General features: G+C 39.5%; 1 protein-coding gene across 2 annotated transcripts; it reads left to right on the plus strand.

The window, feature by feature from the left end:
- Nucleotides 1-1,133: 1,133 nt before the first annotated feature.
- Nucleotides 1,134-17,594, plus strand: NMBR (neuromedin B receptor). 2 transcript variants are annotated; one of them, XM_061471681.1, is made up of 3 exons: nucleotides 1,134-1,879; nucleotides 12,362-12,710; nucleotides 15,105-17,594. In XM_061471681.1, the coding sequence occupies exons 1-3, from the start codon at nucleotides 1,464-1,466 to the stop codon at nucleotides 15,504-15,506; spliced, it is 1,167 nt and encodes a 388-aa protein (XP_061327665.1). In that variant the 5' UTR covers nucleotides 1,134-1,463; the 3' UTR covers nucleotides 15,507-17,594. The 2 variants fall into 2 exon arrangements, with proteins under 2 accessions (XP_061327665.1, XP_061327666.1); XM_061471682.1 differs by lacking the exon at nucleotides 1,134-1,879 and adding an exon at nucleotides 7,229-7,346.
- The last annotated feature ends 751 nt before the right edge of the window (nucleotides 17,595-18,345 follow it).

An 18,345-nucleotide genomic window follows, 5' to 3' on the forward strand; every position in this document is an offset into this window, starting at 1 on the left:
ATTTAATTCCTACACTGGACAGCATGTCATGGGCAGGCTACTTTTCACTGCACATGTGATATGCTTTATTTCTGGCATTTCAGTGGTCAGGTTCTTTCTCCCACTTCAGCAAGACCTTGGCATTCATTTGCTTTCTCCATACATTTGTCATAAGTCTGTAGGGCCTCAAGAGAGCTGTTTTAATAATAAGAACAAGCAAATTCACTGCAAGCTCATATATCTTCCCTCTGAAGAAGAGGGAGGAAAAGAACTTCAATCTGGTAGGTCTGCTTCTCTTTCAGAATAATTGCAGTGCTTCCTACATTCATGGCTTCTGCTGGAAACGGAGGGAGCTGTTGGAAAGCCTATACATGTGCAGACGCTAGAAAGTAAGAGATACTACCTCAGTGAAAAGCAAGAAACACTAGGGACAAATGCTGCATTTCATAGAGGCAGACTGTTTATTTTCCACTGTATTACACTGTTTGCGAAATAAGTTGTAGATAAAACACATCAGCTGTCCCCATTTCTGTAATCAAGACTCATGTGAAATGCAGCTTACCAAATCAATCCGTCAAAATTTAAAGGCAGCCAATGTCTTTGAGTAGGATCTATTCAGAGCCCACAGCTGGATGAGAGGAGTAAAATCTCTTCATCTCACTCCCTGTCACTCTTCACTTCAAACCGCGGTGGTTTCACCTGGGTCAGATGCTGGAAGACAGGTATCCCGGAGGCGATCCCACGTGGCGGACAGCTCTCCCGCGTGCCAAACAGCGCCTCTCGGGGGACTGCGTGCGGAGGGCAGCGGCGAGGGGAGAGCTCCCTCCCGACCCCACCGCGCTCAGGGCTGGGACCCTGCGGGGTGCCGGCAGCGGCGCCGAGATCCGCGTCCCGCCTCCGCGTGTCGCCCCCGCGCAAGATCCGCCTCGGCGCTGGGGGCGAGGGCACAAGCGGTTGCCGGAGGAGAGGCGGGGCGGCTCCTCCCAGCGCCAGGTATAAATCCGAGCTGCGGAGTAAACAGCAGGCTGGGTCTGCGCCTCGCCCCCTGCTCCGACTCCGCAGCCAGCAGCCGCGGGGCGAGCAGCACCGGCGCCGCTGGACAGCGCCGGGCCCGCCCTCTTTCCGCCTGGGTCGTCTGCTCTCCTGTCCGCTCCTGTCCGCCCCTGTCCGCGCAGGCTCCTGTCCGCATGGCGGTGGCTGCCTCCGAGGCGCAGGATCGCTCCCTCCTGCTCACCCGGGAGAGGGATCCTCCAAAGAGCTGAAGGGGAGCGGTGCGGGAATTTTAACCCTCGCACTTCGCCGGCGGACAGTGCTGCCTTCCTATGTATTTGTGAGGGGAGAAAACTCGGCAGAGGAAGAGGGGGAGGAAGAAAGGCAGGAGGGAAGGGGGAGAAAGTTGACTGACTTGCAGAGAGGTGAAGGTTTCCCGTGGCTCCCACAGCACTTTGCACTGGAGACCTCTCAGTCTGCCTGAAGCTTGGAGAATGGAGACAGAGCTGCTGCCTGAGCTCCCAGCGATGCCCCTCGGGGGCAATGGGAGCACGCAGATGGTGCCAGACACAGCCCTGCAGTCCCAAGGCAGGGGCACAGCCATGTTTATTGTCCGCTGTGTGATCCCTTCACTTTACCTGCTCATCATCACCATGGGCTTGCTGGGCAACATCACCCTCATGAAGATCTTCATCTCCAACAGCGCCATGAGGAGTGTGCCCAACATTTTTATCTCCAGCCTTGCTGCTGGTGATCTGCTGCTGCTAGTGACCTGTGTGCCTGTGGATGCCTCTCGGTATTTTTCCGAGGAGTGGCTCTTTGGGGAGGTGGGCTGCAAGCTCATCCCTGCCATCCAGCTCACCTCTGTTGGTGTCTCTGTCTTCACCCTCACCGCGCTCAGTGCTGACAGGTAGGAAAGCTGTACTGCCGCTTGGCTCTCTGCAGCTTGGGCTAAAGCTAGCTGCAGCTGGCATGAGAGGTAAAGAACCCCTCTGGTAAAGTATCCCTGGTTTGCAGTTCCCTCATTCCAACTTGTGAGGTGCCCGTGCTTCTCCTTCCATCACTGACTGATGGCAGGTCTGGTACTAACTTAACTTTAAGGGTTTCTGAAAATGGATGATGCAGGTGGGCCTCCATCTTTCAGGGTGCAAGCGGCAAGAGCTGGGCTAGTCCTGTCTTCTGCATCTCTAGGACAGCCTTGTAATAGACCATGCATTGAAATCTTATTCATTAGAGGAAGGTTTTAGATGCTAAATATGACCCAGGCCAAGCAACAGTGGTATGTCAACAGGCAGTAAGCAGCTTAAACCAAGTTAAGCACAGAGGTATTTTTAATCTATTTTTTTTCTTTTTCTGACAAGTGTGTGTGTGTGTGTGAGTGCATGTTTGTGCCCTAGTAGAAGAACAGGTTACCAGAAGTCACTGCCAGAACTAGTTCAGCCTCTGGGAATTTTGAAACACCAAATTGTTGTATTGTAATTGTCAGTCTTAAACTTTTGATCAAGCTGTTCTTATTGGTGTCTTCTGAACTTCTAGAAAAGAAAAGGGAAAAAAAAAAAAAGCAGAAAACCACTGAAAACAAATTAGAAAGTAACACTTCCATTTCCACTGCTTATCAGAATAGGAAGAAACAGAGTTGGACCCCAAGTTTTTCCTCCCAGTTTTTATAAATGTGTGCTTAAGGGATTTATAGCAAGTGGGTGGCTGTTGGACTGTGCTTCAGGCTCTAAAAGACAAAATCTTGCAGTGTAATTGGCAGCCTTAAATTAAATGAAATTGTCTTTCTTCATTTATCCGAGCATGTTATTTTTTTTTAGCCATAAATGAAAATGTTTGAGTCCTTCTCCACAGCAATTAACCCTTTTTTTTTTTTGTTGGATTTTAAGCCAAAAAATGGATTACATTGGTGCATGATGTAAAGGATTGAATTTATTAATGGATCTTCACACAGTAACTTTTCTTTAAAATTTCTAATTGTTTTATAAATAGAGAATTACTTTTTTTATTAATTTTTTTTAAGCTAATTCAGTAAAATTGTTTGCTTCCATCTGAGGGTAGTGTTCAACAGCCATCAGTCTCAGTGGTATTTGAGTCAGGACCTAAAAGACTTGCGTATAAGGACCTGGTAACTTCTGAAAGAGGATTATATTTTTGAAAAAGGGCTTGCAAAACGTACCTTAAAGTGAATACCCGTGACTCTTTGATTGCCTCAGTTTAAAAGTATGTCAATACCTGTCCTTGGAGAGCAGAGCAAACCTTGCTGTTTTCTTTCTGCTCTCTTGCACTGTTTAAAAATATGATTGTGGTATCTTATTTGAAGAGGACATTGTCTCTCTACTGAAATATAATGTGAGAGAATGCTGGTGGTTTAATGTTTAAAGATTCATGCATTTATATTGTATATAGCTTTGGAGCATTCATTGTTTGCTTTTTCCATATGATTTTATATACTTCTTTTAATATCAGTAAAGATCCAAGAAGTAATAATGCTAAATCTGTTTAAACTGAATGCTTTTAGAATTACACATCCTAGAAAACAGCTACAGATTGTGTACTGTGACTATATAAGCTCATAATGAACACATTCCTTCAGGATTTTGGAGTTCACAGTATATAAAAATATCAGAAATTGTTATACTAAGAATTTAACAACTTTGTTTTTTTAATCTCTGCAGTTACTTTTTCAGTTACTGAGAATAAAACAAATTTTCTTTTTAGTCAGAACCGCTGACTTCAGAGACTAATGTCTAGACTTCTGGAGGTTCAAGTCACCTCTGAGTGAAGCTGGCTAAACTCTCAATGAAGTTTGGGCTGGACTTAGGTCTACTTTTTTGTACAACACTTGTGTTGAACTAAAGGGGCGGCACTGGTGTGGAGGGTTTTTTTGCCACACTGATTTGTAGTCAGGTCCAAACGTGTCATCTTGACTAGTTTTGTCAAGTGAAAACTGGTAGATTGGGACTGGTGGTGGTATTCTGCACCTAAGAGGTGCTGGTGGAAGTGAGGTCTGTCTGGGGGCAGTGTTTTCTCCAGGAAGTAAATCTAGCATAGGATGTTTGCAGTTTGGAAGCAGTGATACTATTAAAAAGGCTCCATTGTATATATTTGGTCTGGTACACAGTGTCTTCCCAGTGACCCCTTCTTTCTATGATAATGCTCAAAGTGCATATTAATGTATAATCATTACAGCTTTTCCTGTTTTTTGCTCCCTATTACCACAGGACTGTATAGAACTCCAGACATTGATTACATTAAGGAAAAGATTTATTTAGAATTCTTTACCTGTGTGAATTAGGATAAGGGAAGTTGTCTTGTTTTCCTCTTATTCTTTATGTGGGAATTCTGCATGGCAAATTACATGTATGTGATACATTTAACAGCAGTGACTACAGAAGCAATAAACTGAACAATAGTTAACTACAAACTGAAGCTGTAAGGAAGAAAAAGTAGTATTCATTGCATGCATGTCTTTTCTAAAGTTGCCTTATTTCATATGGCTTTTTGTTACAGAAGTCCCTCTCGGCATCAATAGTGATTTCAGTGTGACAAATGTGCCACTTCTATCTGGAAGCTTCATTATATATTACTGACCTATTTGGGGTTTGGTTTGTTGGGGCTTTTTTTTGTGTGCACAAACTTGATATGTAATTTGTAACAGTACTTCGCAGACTTCCCTAGAGCATACTTGCAGATTGAAATTGGCAACAGACAGCAGATCTGCCCAAGGTTGCTCATCCTTATCCCAGGAATAGCAGCTGGTGCCATCAAACAGCCCTTCCCACCCTTCCCCTCCTGTGGGTCTGGCTGCCAGGTGTGGGCAGTGGTGCCCTGCTGCAGCTCCACACATTCTGGGGCAGAGGGGACTGGGATAGCAGCAGCAGTGGTGGGAATGATGGCAGCAGAGATGATGCAGTGGTGGCACTGGTGGTACAGTGTGCTGTACACATCTCCCCTGGGGCATAGAAGGCAGCACAGGAGCAGTACTGCAGGATCAGATGTCCTGTCTCATTGCGCCACAGATGTGCAGGGGCAGCAACCCTGTCCCTCATGGCCACTGCTTCTATTGATTTTTATTTATTGCAGAGAAACCAGAACATTCTAGAAGCCTTAATATGTCTCTGGTTTAAAAAAAAAATAGAAGAATAAAACAGAGGGTAAGGTACAGAAAGACAAAACCTAATAATTACAGTGGATGACAAATGAGAGAAGGAAGGGGGCTGAGGGACAAAAATGCACAAAACAAGAAAATAATAGGGAAGTAGGAACTAGTGCAGAACATCTCCAATAGCACTCAGCACATCCTGAAAGTGCCTGCAGAGCTGGTGTATGATGGCCAGGGTGCGCTTCCTAGAGGTGTGGTGGGACAAGGAATTAAAAATGGGTCACCTGTCAAGCTTGCATCTCCAAGGGCCATGGACTGCAGTTTTGGCCAGGGCTTATGGATGTTGATGGGTAAGTCTCAGGACTTGGTGTGGTCTTGAATAAGAAAGGGTAAAAATAGGTGAGAGAAATGTTGCCACAGGGGCTGCAGCATGGCACGCATGAAGAAAAGGTGTGCCAGTGTCTCCCTGCAAAAATGACACATCAGGGGTGAACCTGCCTTGAGCCATCCCATGAACTTGTTTGTTGCTCCAGGGAGTGCTTTTCCACTTTACGTTATGCAGTTAGCTCAGAGTGCAAACTAGGCCCACGTGGCTCTTTGCCGTCAAGGTGAGATCTTGCCATTCAATGCCTGGGGAGGAACCTAGGGTAAAGAAGTGGAGCGCAAGTACAGAAAGGTGAATCCAAAAGCTTTTCGGAGCCAGAGGTCTGGATGATGCGTAAACCTTGGGGTGGAGAGGTGGCTGGAAAAGCGCAGAGGGCAGTGGATTAAGAGTGAGTGCTACAGTGTGCACCTCTGGGCATCACTGCGTGTGTATGATGATGAAAAGTGTTTGTTCCCAAAAAATGCCAGAAGACCTGGGGTGAATACATTTTGAAGGAATAAATGGCAGCCTTTTAAAACAGCTTTAGATTTGTCTTATGTAGTCTTGCTCCTTGGCTGTCATTTATGCCTAATTTTTTCTGTGATCTGTAAAAAGAAATATAATTTAATTCTGCTAATTTTTCTACATTGAATTTTCTTTCTAATGAAGGGTTTAAATGTCTTACCTCAAATACAGTCCTGCTACATGCTAATGCAGACAGTTAAGCTGAACTTGTCCTACTGCAATTCAAATAGCATCTTCTTTCTAGTCTTTCTAAAAAAGTGTGAGAGAGTCACCTTTGATGAGACAAATACTTGAATACCCAGATAACAGAGGTATTCATAAGTGCCATGACTCCTTTCCTATATCTTAGCAACAAAGGAGTTGGAAAATTTAAATTAATACTCAAATAACTAAAGACAGTGCCTAAGATGCTTAAAATGTGTTATATAGAAGTGTGTAGCTAAACGATCTAATACTTTGTTTTATTTGCTTTAAATTTGGAAGGTTGCAATCTGTTGAAAAGTGAAAAAAGTCTCAAAAACATTTTGTGCAGGTTTAATATCTATGTGCTGACTTCTGACTACAACTGGTAGCAGAAGAAACCTACTTTGGTGTGCTCATTGAAGAGAAGTGTGGTTTGGAATTAACTTCACACAGCTTGTCAGGTGTCAGAGAAAATAACCAAGATATAAACAATCCATAAATACCTTAGTGCAATTACATCTGCTGCATATAGATTTAATTGTGTATTTCCAGCTTTGTAAAAGCATATGTACATAAAAAATTGTGGTATGTGTATGAATATCAGAGAAATGGATTATTCTGATATGTAGTCATTCTATCTTTTATGATTCTGTTTTGTCCTTCATATGACAATCCCAAATATTTTTTCATTTTTTTTCCAACTATGTTTCACAGTATTTTTTTTTTTTAATATAATGTCATGTTTGGCTTTGGCTACAAATTTGTTTGATTGTTTGTATTTTAAGGATTACTATATTAACCTTTTCCTCTGTGATTTTTTAATGTTACTTTTTTTTTTCCCATCTTTGGCGATTTCAAACTAAAGAACAGAAAAGTTGAAAATGAAATTGAACTGGAAACAAGTTTAAAAATGCCAGACTGGAGCCTTCTAGATTATGATACTGGAGGAAATAAATGAAGTTGCAGCTTTTCTGAATTTTGAAATTAGAGATTAGGTGTCTAGATTCTCAAATAGTGAAATCTAAGCCTTTTCCAGATGCATTAATAGAAGTTTGCTTATTTCATTCTTCCTTGCTTGTAACATTTCTAAATATCATTTAATGTTCTCCTAAATAGTTATGCTATCTGCCATGGCATGGACTATTACTCAATTCATCAAGGAAATGGAAAGAGCTGTTTTGTAACAGCAACAATTTTGTAAAGGTAAATGCACTGAACATATTTTACAATCAGAATTTCTGCTTGCAGACTCTTTAGTTTCTGTAAATGATTTTTTTATTGACCTTATGCTCCAGCAGTGATGGTTTTATGAGGTCTTCTCCAGTCAAGTATGTATGGATATCATTCCTGGGAGACGTGCAGTAAGCACATGGTGGATATGCAGACAAGCAGATATCGAATTATCAAACTTAAATATAAATCTACTGGGAGTACTGTCTTATATGAACTTCTCTGAATAAAAGCCAGTGAAACAATTTACTATTACTTCTCTCAGGAGAAGAATTAAACATTAATTACTGATGGTACTTTTAACTAGTGTAATTATATGCAATGGCTTTAGAGAAGTAGAACTAAAAAGCCAGACTGCAGGCAGTGAGCTACTGTTGCAAGATCTGCATGACCTTGTAAGGAATGTAGTCAGCTAGTGTGAAGTGAATGGCTACAGACAGAAGTAGCAAGAGAAATAAAAATTAAAAGAAAAGAGAAAATTCTCTTCTGAAACACTGGGTGGACAGGACAGGTAACCCAACCTACCCTGGGAAACTTGTTTTGATTCTTTTTGGGGTGGGGAAATCATCATGCAAAAGACTAAATCAGACTTTTTTGTTGAAGCATTATTGATAGTTTTTGGCTCAACAGAGCGTGTTTCTACAAAGTGGAAAACTTTTTCCACTTAGAAAAATCTTAGGATTTTCCCCTTGAGAAATACAGAACATATGCAATTGACATTAATTTAAATTGTGTTTAGACATGGTCTGTTAGTCTTAATTTCAAATCTGTTAATTATATTCAGCTATCAGACCTCTGAGATGCTTATTTTTGGAGAATGTAATTTTCTGTCCTGAAGAGGTAAGCACAGAACAAAAATGTTTGGACTAGCTGTAAAATAAATAAGAAATCTACTTTAAAGAGTAAGAATTTATAAGAAAAAATAGAATAAATGTGAATCTCAGACTGTGTGTTCTGAAAAAAGTAAAAAAGTTCCCACAATGAAATGATTCCACGTTGTTTTCAGCTAGATGTATTGTTCTCCTCTTCATGGTTCAGCTGGAGTAGAGTCAACACAAGTGCCCAGACAATTCCAGGAAAAGGGATTGGTCCCATCCAAAATTTCATTCTACTCCAGAGGAGTAGGCTATAACTGGACACGATATTAGTATTTTTAACAAATACTGACCGTACAGTCATGTTTCCTATTCAGATTTATTTATATTCTTTTATATAGTGAAGCTAAATGCTGTCTTTTTGTGTTTAGAATCATCATGCAATGGCACGATAAAATGCTAACATATAAATAGGGATGATAAATGAGTCTAGTTTTCAGGAAACGCATCACTATGGCACAGCAATGTCATTTGCAACAGAAGCTTTATAATAAGACAAAAGGATACCACCCCCCCACCCCCCCCCCCCAGTTGCAGGATTAAAATGCAAATTAATTTGAAGTAGTATGGATCTTCCCTTCTTGGATTAGATCTCTGATTAATTTATGACACTTCATTACTGTGTTTATTTATTTATTTATTTGCATTGTGGTGACAAAAAAAAAGGTGACAAATTAAGGTCTTGTTTGTGGTAGGTGTTATATGAACTAGAGCAAGAAGAAGGTCTTTGACATGAAGGATTTTAAAGTAGAGACAGCAGAAGATGCAGGAACAAAAGAGCAAGGAGATATTGAGGCAATTCTGATTAGAATGGTAGGCTGTATTCATAGTCCGGTGTATTGTCTACTTGGTTTGGGTTTTCTTTTTAATTTGTTTCTGAAGGTCATCACAACAGAGTACTCTAGAAAAAGAGATAGCACTGCAATGGAGGGACAGTTTAGGATCAGTCATGGAGCAATGTCTTTTGAAGTCAAATGTGTGGGAGGGAAATAGCATTGTGGAGGCAGCAGAGACGTAATTCTATGTAGGTAAACTATACTGGAGTTTAGAAGGTGGCAACATAATTCTGGAGGAGGAGGATATTCTTTTTTTTCATCAGGTATTTTTGGGGTTGTGGATAAGGGAGAAGATAGCTTTATAATTAAAACATGCTATACAGACAAAAATAATCTGCAAAATAGACAAGTTTATGCTTATGTTTGTTGGCAGAAACCACATTTTCAGAGAAAAGAAACTTATAAAAGTATTTCCTGAGTTGGAGTGCCTTTGTCAGAAGTGATAATGATAGAGGATGTAGGAAGACAGAATTTACATGAAGGCTTTTAATTAAAACCAAATGCTTATTTATAATTAATTCCTGAACTTCTTGGCAAGCTTTAATTTCCTTTTCTCATCACTGAACAAAAAGATGGATTTTTCTTGCTAATTTGACTAAATAATTTGCACCCTTATTCTAATTTATAGGGTTGCTTTATTGATAGAAAATAAGCAGCTTGTAATTTGAATGATTGGTGGTATGTTTTAGCCTTACACTGGTTTTATACAAAGGAAAAGGCTGGGTGGTCATTTTGGGAACACTCCTAATTTCACTCATTTTACATTTGATTTTATCTGTAACCTGTCTCTTTCTACCTGCATCTTTTCAGAGACGTAAACAAGATGACAGACTTGTAAAGCGCTTAGTACCTTTTCCTTTCTGTTGACACTGAGCGCTGTGGAGGGCTGAGCCCTAGGAAGAAGAGTGCCACTTTGTAGTCATATGAAGTAGAAGAAGAAAGTAGAATTTTTATAGGATTAAAGAAGTTTTTTTTGAGCTGAACCCAGCTGTTAATGAAAAAGGACACTCTGCTCCAATGCCTTTTAATTTGGAGTCAGTTGCAGCTCAGGAGAAAGCATGCTATTTGCTGAAACAGCAGTATTTGCCAATGCACAAATATATCCCACATCTTCTGCTAATGTAACGGCTTCTGAAAATGTCTCCCAGTTAGATATTAATGAGACCAAGTACTGCTAAAACAATTAATTGTGACATGGTCATTGTCTTGGGGTATAGGGCTGTTGTCAAAATGGTTTGAAGCACTGAAATGGGAAAACAGGAAAAAAGTCTGTAGTACAAAACATTATTTTATCCAATGTCCTCCACCCCTGAAGTCCCCAAACCTGCTCTCCCCAATAATGTAAAGTTTTGAAGAAATGAGCAGATGTAAGGACTTGACGTCACCTCAGTTGAATGAAATGAAATAGAAGGTCTGTCCTTATGTAATGAAATCAAGGCAGATAGCAATAGGAAGCAAATTATTGAATAATAAGGTCACAGATTGTGCTGGGGAGCATTCATGCTTTTTGCAGAAACTTCTATCCTTCCTATGGCAGCATAAAGGATTTCCTTACACCTTGGTGTCCAGGGAGTTTCTCATTGTGTCTTAGAAGAAATGGTAAATGTAAATTAACAGAGACAATTTACTGAGTTTTTTCACTTCATGATATGGGTGAAGACACAGTAAAAATCCTCTCGCTGAATTCAGAGAGGATATGGACATAATTATTAATTATTTAGTGGTAAGACAATTCATCACAGTCCTGAGAAAGGGGGCTCCAAGGCACATTTTGACTCAAATGTTCTCTGAAGAAAAAGTGTCCTAGGGTAACAAGACAGTGCTCTGTTCCAGACATTTTCATGGCATCTGCTCAAGGTGTTGAGGGACTATGAAGTAACTGTCAGGACATGCAAATCAGCCATGAGGAGTATTTGGGATCACAAATCCATTTCTCAGCATTCTCTACAGAAACTAAGTTATATTTAGCCATAACCTAAACCTTGGTATTTAGACATCTGTTCATACACATATTTATATTTGTGTATGCATTTATATGTATTTACATGCATGGATAAGGAGTCTTATCACCAAAGACATCTACGCTACAGTTCTTCTCACTCTAAGCTCACTGTATAAGAAAAATAAACACCTAAGAGCATGATTTAATACAGCTAAAATGTGAATCACTCTTTGAAAGTACATATGCACTGACTAGAAAGACCTTGAAAATAAAGTTGCATACCTAGAGTATAAAACTGTACTGAGTCTCTTCTTCCTGTTAAACTTTTCTTTAGATATTAAAGAAAAATGATTTTCCCATTATCCAAAACATTTTCAATTTCAGGAAAAAAAAAACAGCCATCTCAAATCAAATCAAAACTAAAATCACTTTGTATCACTTTATGCAACAATTTCTTTCTTTTTTTTTTTTTTTTAATGGAAGAATTCCTGACCAGAGTCTATTTCTATTCGTTTGTTTTAGTTTGCTGGAGTGTGATGTTTCCATTCTCTGCAATTTTTCCTGTTTTCATTTTAATGGTTATGAAATTATCAGTTCTGCAAAGGTTTATATGTAATCATATGAGATAGTTTCCCAAAATGTGGTGTAAAGCAGTAGCTTCCAGCTACTGATGGGGAAATGTTTGCCTTATTTAAGAGTTTAATAATTCTGCATAGGCTGTTGGGAGTCATTCCTGCCTGACTTTATGAAGATGCGTATATTCCAGATGTTACAGTCCGGACAGTCTATCTGTATGCAGAAAGGCGCTGGGGTGGTAAAGCAAGAACCACCACAGCAGCAGTTGTTGCTGATCTGGCAGGGGGTGGTGAATGCTGATTGTTGCCCTGTGCTCCCAGAGGGACTGGTGCATTTTGCAAGTGGGAAAGCCATTCTGGTAGGCACGGGGAGTCCTTGGTTGTAGCACCTGAAGGAGGAAGCAAACTCTAGTTTTCATGTGCTGGTATGAGTGTGAAGTATGGAGGTAGGGGGGGAAATGGAGAAAGAAAGAATTGAGTCATGGCCACTTCGGTACTTTCACGAGGCTGACACAGAATGGACACCGACAGCTACAGGTGGTATACAGGGCTCCATTTTCTCCCTCTGATGTGTACATATATAGTTGAAGCTAGAGAGTTAGAGAATGCAAATTTAATAAAGGATACAGAGCGCTTGACATTTCAAATAAGAACAAAATATGGCATTATTTTAATCACAGGTATGCAGTGGCCTTATGTATCACGTGTTGAATTTAAAAAGATACCTTTTAATTTGGATTTGCATTTTGATGAATTTCAGGTACAAAGCAATTGTAAATCCCATGGACATCCAGACCTCCAGTGCAGTGCTATGGACCTGTCTTAAAGCCATTGCCATCTGGGTAATTTCCATGCTTCTAGCAGTTCCTGAAGCAGTGTTCTCTGAACTGGCCCACATCAATGACACGGATAATGTCACTTTCACAGCATGCATACCATACCCCATGACGAACGACGTGCACCCGAAGATCCATTCTGTGCTGATTTTCCTTGTGTATTTCCTTATCCCTCTTGCTGTTATTAGTATCTACTACTGTCATATTGCAAAGAGTTTAATAAAAAGTGCTCACAACATCCCTGGAGAATACAGTGAGCATTGCAAAAGGCAGGTAAGCAATTTGCTTTCTACATCCAAATGAAAGACGTGTGTGCTGTATACACTTACAAATGAAAGTACAATGAAAGGGTCTATAACATCCAAATTGTTGGATTTCATAGAGGATCAGTTCAGTTTCCATGTGCATGAACTAAGCCAAGGATTACCTGAAAAATCTCCTTTTTTGCAATTGCTCAGTATTAAGCCCAGTATGTAAATAAATGTAAAAAAGGGAAAGTATAAATTCACTGCCATCAATGTGTATTCCTAACAAGCAATGGGATTGCTATATGTGCTTATATGTGTTGTTATTGTAACCATTACTTATGTTGTTACTGAGAAACAATGTTTTTGTAGTTAATCCTAGTGGCTTCACCTGTCTCTGTAGGCAGCCATTTTGGGAAGAAATCCTGCATGAACTTTTGGAGAATTATCCCTTCTTGCTTGAAAATGAAAAAACTGACATAGGTTAAACTTTTTTTAGGAGATCTAAGGCTCATCTCAGACCAAGGAGTGCTGGAAATATGAACACAGGGCATGAACTGATTCTTTCTGGGCTTTCTATCTTTATTGGATACAATCCTAAACTTGCACTTTTCTAATACCCTTTCTATTCTAGATGCTGTAAAACTTTCAGTATAGGTTCTGTATACCTTTGAGACAAAGCATTTTAAAATGCTGGACAAAGCCAGCTTCCTTGTAAGGCACAGGAGGCAATAAGATAGGCTGTTCATTGGAAGGAGCATTTATACATATACAAACAACAGCTTTTGCAGTGAAAGCGCCTTTAAAAAAGCTTTAGTATTGGTAGAGAAAGATGCTTATGCCCATTAAAACATTTTGGAAGGGTTTTCTCTGCCAATATTTTAGAAAATACTTTTATACTTACTGAAATCTCCTTGCATATATAGCATGTACATATTCTTTTAAAACCAAAGACCACATTCCCTCATGTCCTTTTTGCTTGACATTTCATTTCTACTCTAAATCTGTTTCTCGTCAAAAAGGCATATATATTAGCACTTCATGTATTATTTTATTTTCCTGTGAAATATAGAGAACCTTTTGGCTGAACCCTCAGGATGAAAACAATATATAATTCATATCACATTTCTGAACCCACATGTATTTTCAAAGCAAGAACATAGTTTTTCATTCTACTTAGGTTTTCTCTTTTTGTTAATCTATGAGGCTCAGAACGATAGAAAGTTCTGGTGTACTTGCATATTTCCCAGCAAGAAGAAATAAATTTAGACTATTGTTATCAACTCAATTTTCTTTAGGCCATACCACAAAAGCATAATATTCACACAATACCTCTGCATCTTTTAGTCTGCCTTTGCAATCTGTCTGAGTGCAAATCCTATCAAATTTGAATGTTAGAGTTTTCCCATCTTTTGTGAATTCCCCAATTGTTTTGTTTTAGGTAGAGCCAAGAAAACTACTTACATATTTATTTCACAGATTTTGAAACCCTGTTAGAATAAATTAACTTCATTTTGTGGTTGTAGTTTTTTTTTAGGTTTGGGTTTTTTTTTTTTTCCTCAGAAATTGGGAAAGCCATAAACCTTGCCTGCCTTTGCAAAACTTTGGTACCTGACATACATAAGTAATCTTTTGGGAGGAATATACAGAAAGTTTCCGTCTCCCTCTGATGCCTTCTACCTGTCCAGTTTCTCACCCTCTCTCAGTTTGGAACCACTGTGTAGGCTCATTTCCTGTCAGCTTTTCAGCCATTCTCGATGTCTACATTGTTATCCATTATAGCTTAGGTACAGTTTAAGGTACATTTTTTTTGTGTCACTATTGAAGATTAACTGAATCTTTCACCTTACCCTGGAATTAAGATGCTTCAGACTGTGCAATGCAGTTTTTGTGGTTTGTCTAGGAGAGGTGTGAAAGGTGAGGAATTTCAGACTAAATAAAGGGATGTAAGTACCATTGTATAGCTAACATCTGAGCAATGTCTCCACATTTCAGTCATAATGTCCCTAGTTTTCAAAGGCAATGGTTTCTAAATAACTGTCTAAGTAAAGCTGAGTTTCAAGCCAAGCACTGAGATCTCATCTGAAGAGGTTATGTTTCATGACATCCTTTGCTGTGTGCTTTCAGGCTAAAAGCCAGTGTTTACTTGGGTCATAAATCATACGTGCTGTGTATATCATATAGGAAGAGCAAACTTCTGTTACTGCAAACAGCCAGGATTTTTCACTGAAAGTAAACTGAGAGTGAGAAAAGTAAGTAAATGAGAAAAAAAGTAATTCAGCCTCTGAAGGAAGCATTTTTACTGGCCTTACTTGGAATACTTGTTAAAGCTAATGTAAAGAAAAATGCTACATGTTTTAATTCTGTTATGTGGAGTAGTTCTATTTGTTGTTGTTCATTTAGGTTCTCTTCATCTTTTCAGATGGAAACTCGGAAACGTCTGGCAAAAATTGTTCTAGTTTTTGTTGGCTTCTTTGCTCTCTGCTGGTTTCCTAACCATGTTCTATACATGTACCGATCTTTTAATTACAATGAAATTGATCCATCGACAGGACATATGGTTGTTACCTTAGTGGCCCGAGTACTAAGCTTCTGCAACTCTTGTGTCAACCCATTTGCACTGTATTTTCTCAGTGAGAGTTTTAGAAGACATTTCAACAACCAGCTTTGCTGCAGGAGGAAAGCTCAGCAAGAGAGATCCGCCAGCTACTTGCACAACTCTTCTGCTATTCAAATGACTTCCCTGAAAAGCAATATCAGGAACACAGTGACTAGCATGACACAACTGAATGGGCACAACTTGAAACAAGAAATGGCATTATGATTTAATAGGTGTGATTTTTGGCTGTGGAAGATTTGCACTTTTTCTTTGCAGTTTGCATCTCATTTTTGGCTCTTATGCTTAGACTGAGATGTCACAACAAAGGATCTGCTAAATCTGGTGAATTGGAGGTTATTCACTTCTAGTGTTACTTTTAGATAGAAGTGAAGAGTTTGTTTTATTGAGAAAACAAAACTGACTGGCTGCATATTGTACTTTAAAGGAGATGCTGATGTATATTTAACATATAAAAAATACATCGATGGTGTGAGTATTAGTGTAGCTGATCTAACATTACTTTAAAAAGTGTAGATTTTTTTGATCTAAAAAATATGTATTTTTAACTGAATATTGATCCAGACTTATGTGTTACTTAGGTTTTGCATGATTCTAGCTGTGTGGTGTGTACAAGCATTGTTCATTAAGACTGGTAGGCATTTTGGACCCAATTAAAGAGCCATTGCAATGCATAGATTCTAGTTTCAGGAAAAAAAAAAAAAAGTCAAGTATCATGTTCCACATTTTTACCTTATCTGAATCTCCCTGTTTTTTTTCACTTTGGCAGACATACATGATGAGAATTTACGTTTAAGGGGTTCTGTTTGCTGTTGAGGTCAGAAGTTTATCTACTAAAATTAACTGCTTTTCATAATTAACGTCTCAAAATAAAAATGTTGTGTTCAATATGCAGGTTTTCTAGAACTCAGTGTCTGAAAATTCATTTCTCTGATGCGTAACTCTGTGACATAATTGGTTCAGAGTGTCTACATGCTTTATATTTGCTACTACTAACTGATCTTGCTGATATCATTACACAGCTAAGAAGGAGTAAGCGTAAAGGGATGGCTGAACATTTAAAGAGGTAAGATTCAGAGTGGCTTTTTCAGAGAGGGTCTGTGGCAAGGCTTGCTGCAGCTCAGAGCAGTCTTAGAGCACAGAATGCAGATTATGTGCCAGACAAAACCAAACTGAAGGATGTCCTGCAGGAACAAACCTAACATGCTCTGATTATTAACGATCATCCAGCCCATGCGATCAGACAAATTCTAGTCTGAAATAACTCCCAAGCGATGAAACATGGGGAGCTAGCATTGTTTGCTAAGTACCAGCTGTTTGCTGTCTAGGTCTATTCTTCTTGCACACAGTTTACGAGCCTAAACAAAGCGTAAGTACTGTTGAAAATCTCAGTTTTAAAAGACACTTTTTCTTTTCCTTGAAGGTCTTTGTGCATAAATACTCAATGCACTTCTGAAAATCCTAGTTAGGTTGCCTAAACAGATTTTCAAATGTTTTTTGTGGGTCATCCCAGTGGCATGGCCCATGCATAGGTCTTTGTCAGTATTCCCAGGAAGTCATTTCTAGGGTACATGGTCAGTGCAGAGCTGGGATTAAAACATCAGGGAATGGTGGGTGAGGCTGTAGTTGCCAATGACTATCCTGTCCAGAATTAATTTACTGTGAGGGATTATGGTTCTGTCTTTTCATTCACACTCCTCTGCTGGAGGTACCCTATGCAAGGCTTCCAGAGCTGCCCTTCAGACCACAAGAAAGCAAGCAGTTCAAATGTAAAACATCTCATCTTTTCTTTTTTTTTTTTTAATCAGTTTTTGTGTCCACACAGAGAGTTAAATAGACAAAATGACTGAAGCTTGTTGCTGCAAAAACTCATGTAAGGCTACCCGTATTAAAGTTTCTAATCTGTCTCAGGGCTGCACCAGTTTTTGCTGAAATTAATGGGGACAGAGCAAATCCCCCCATATGCAGCTGCATGCTGTCAGACTAATATCTATTCCCCAAGCCAGGTGAGGAGTTAGGTGGGGCAAGGATCTGTTTTGGGTGTGAGCTCCAGAGAGGAGAAGCTCACAATATCTTTCTTAGAAGAAGGGGAAGTAATGGCAGACAATGACACCTTGTAGAAGCAGGGTTCTTTTATGGCCAGTTCATGAGCCAAATGTCATTTTAAATAGCTTTTTCTTTCAAATTGGGTGGAAGAGCTTCAGCACAGATCTGTCTCTGTCACAACACTGTAGCCTGTACTTCTGCAGTGACTTCTCCAAGGTGAATAGTAGAAAGTACAATAGAAATATAGATTGGATTTTGAAAAAAGTCCTGTAATTTCAAAAGCTGATGTGCTAATACTGCAGCAGGTTACAGTATTAGTGTATTTGACCTTATTAATGCACTTGCTGTTACTTAGTTCTATTTGTAACCTTTGAACCAGCTGAAGTTCAACATTTCTTTTGCAATTCCCCTACCATCAAGGTTATTTATACCCCTACCCCAGTTTTTAAGGCTACAAAAAGGTATATTGATATAATCTGGAAATTATTTTAACTAGTTACCTAAGAAAATCCCTAACTGTTACCACTCAACAGGGAAAGTAGCAGATTGAAGTTCTGCATGTCAACTAGCATGGTCCGGTTGGTGAGACCTACATTATGTAATGTAGTTAAAGTTGTGTGCAGCATTCAAATGAGAAAACTTGTGAAAACCAGTGTAGACCAGCTCCAAACCACATGCCCTAGATGACTGCAGCGGCCCTACGGCTTCAGTGGCTCCTTGGAAAACTTTATGCAAAGCAGCAGATTGGCACGAACTTGTAAATCTATCTGTAACAGTTTAGGAAATTGTTATCTATTACTGCCTAACACTGCTTCGTCCTCCTTTTTTCTCCATTTCACCTTTTCTCTTTCTCCATGCCTCAGTTCCATATGAGCCCACATGTTCTCAGAACTCCTCTTTAATTTTATGCCACTAATTCTTCCTGGATGCCAGCCAGAGTTTTGGATTCCTCCCTTCTGATGAGTCTTGAATCATTTTTACTCATGGATATTTTACACCC

This window comes from Pezoporus flaviventris, unplaced genomic scaffold, assembly GCF_033815535.1.
Source record: "Pezoporus flaviventris isolate CSIRO_AGI_PZ_B2104156 unplaced genomic scaffold, CSIRO_AGI_Pfla_v1 ptg000066l, whole genome shotgun sequence".
Lineage (NCBI taxonomy): Eukaryota > Metazoa > Chordata > Aves > Psittaciformes > Psittacidae > Pezoporus > Pezoporus flaviventris.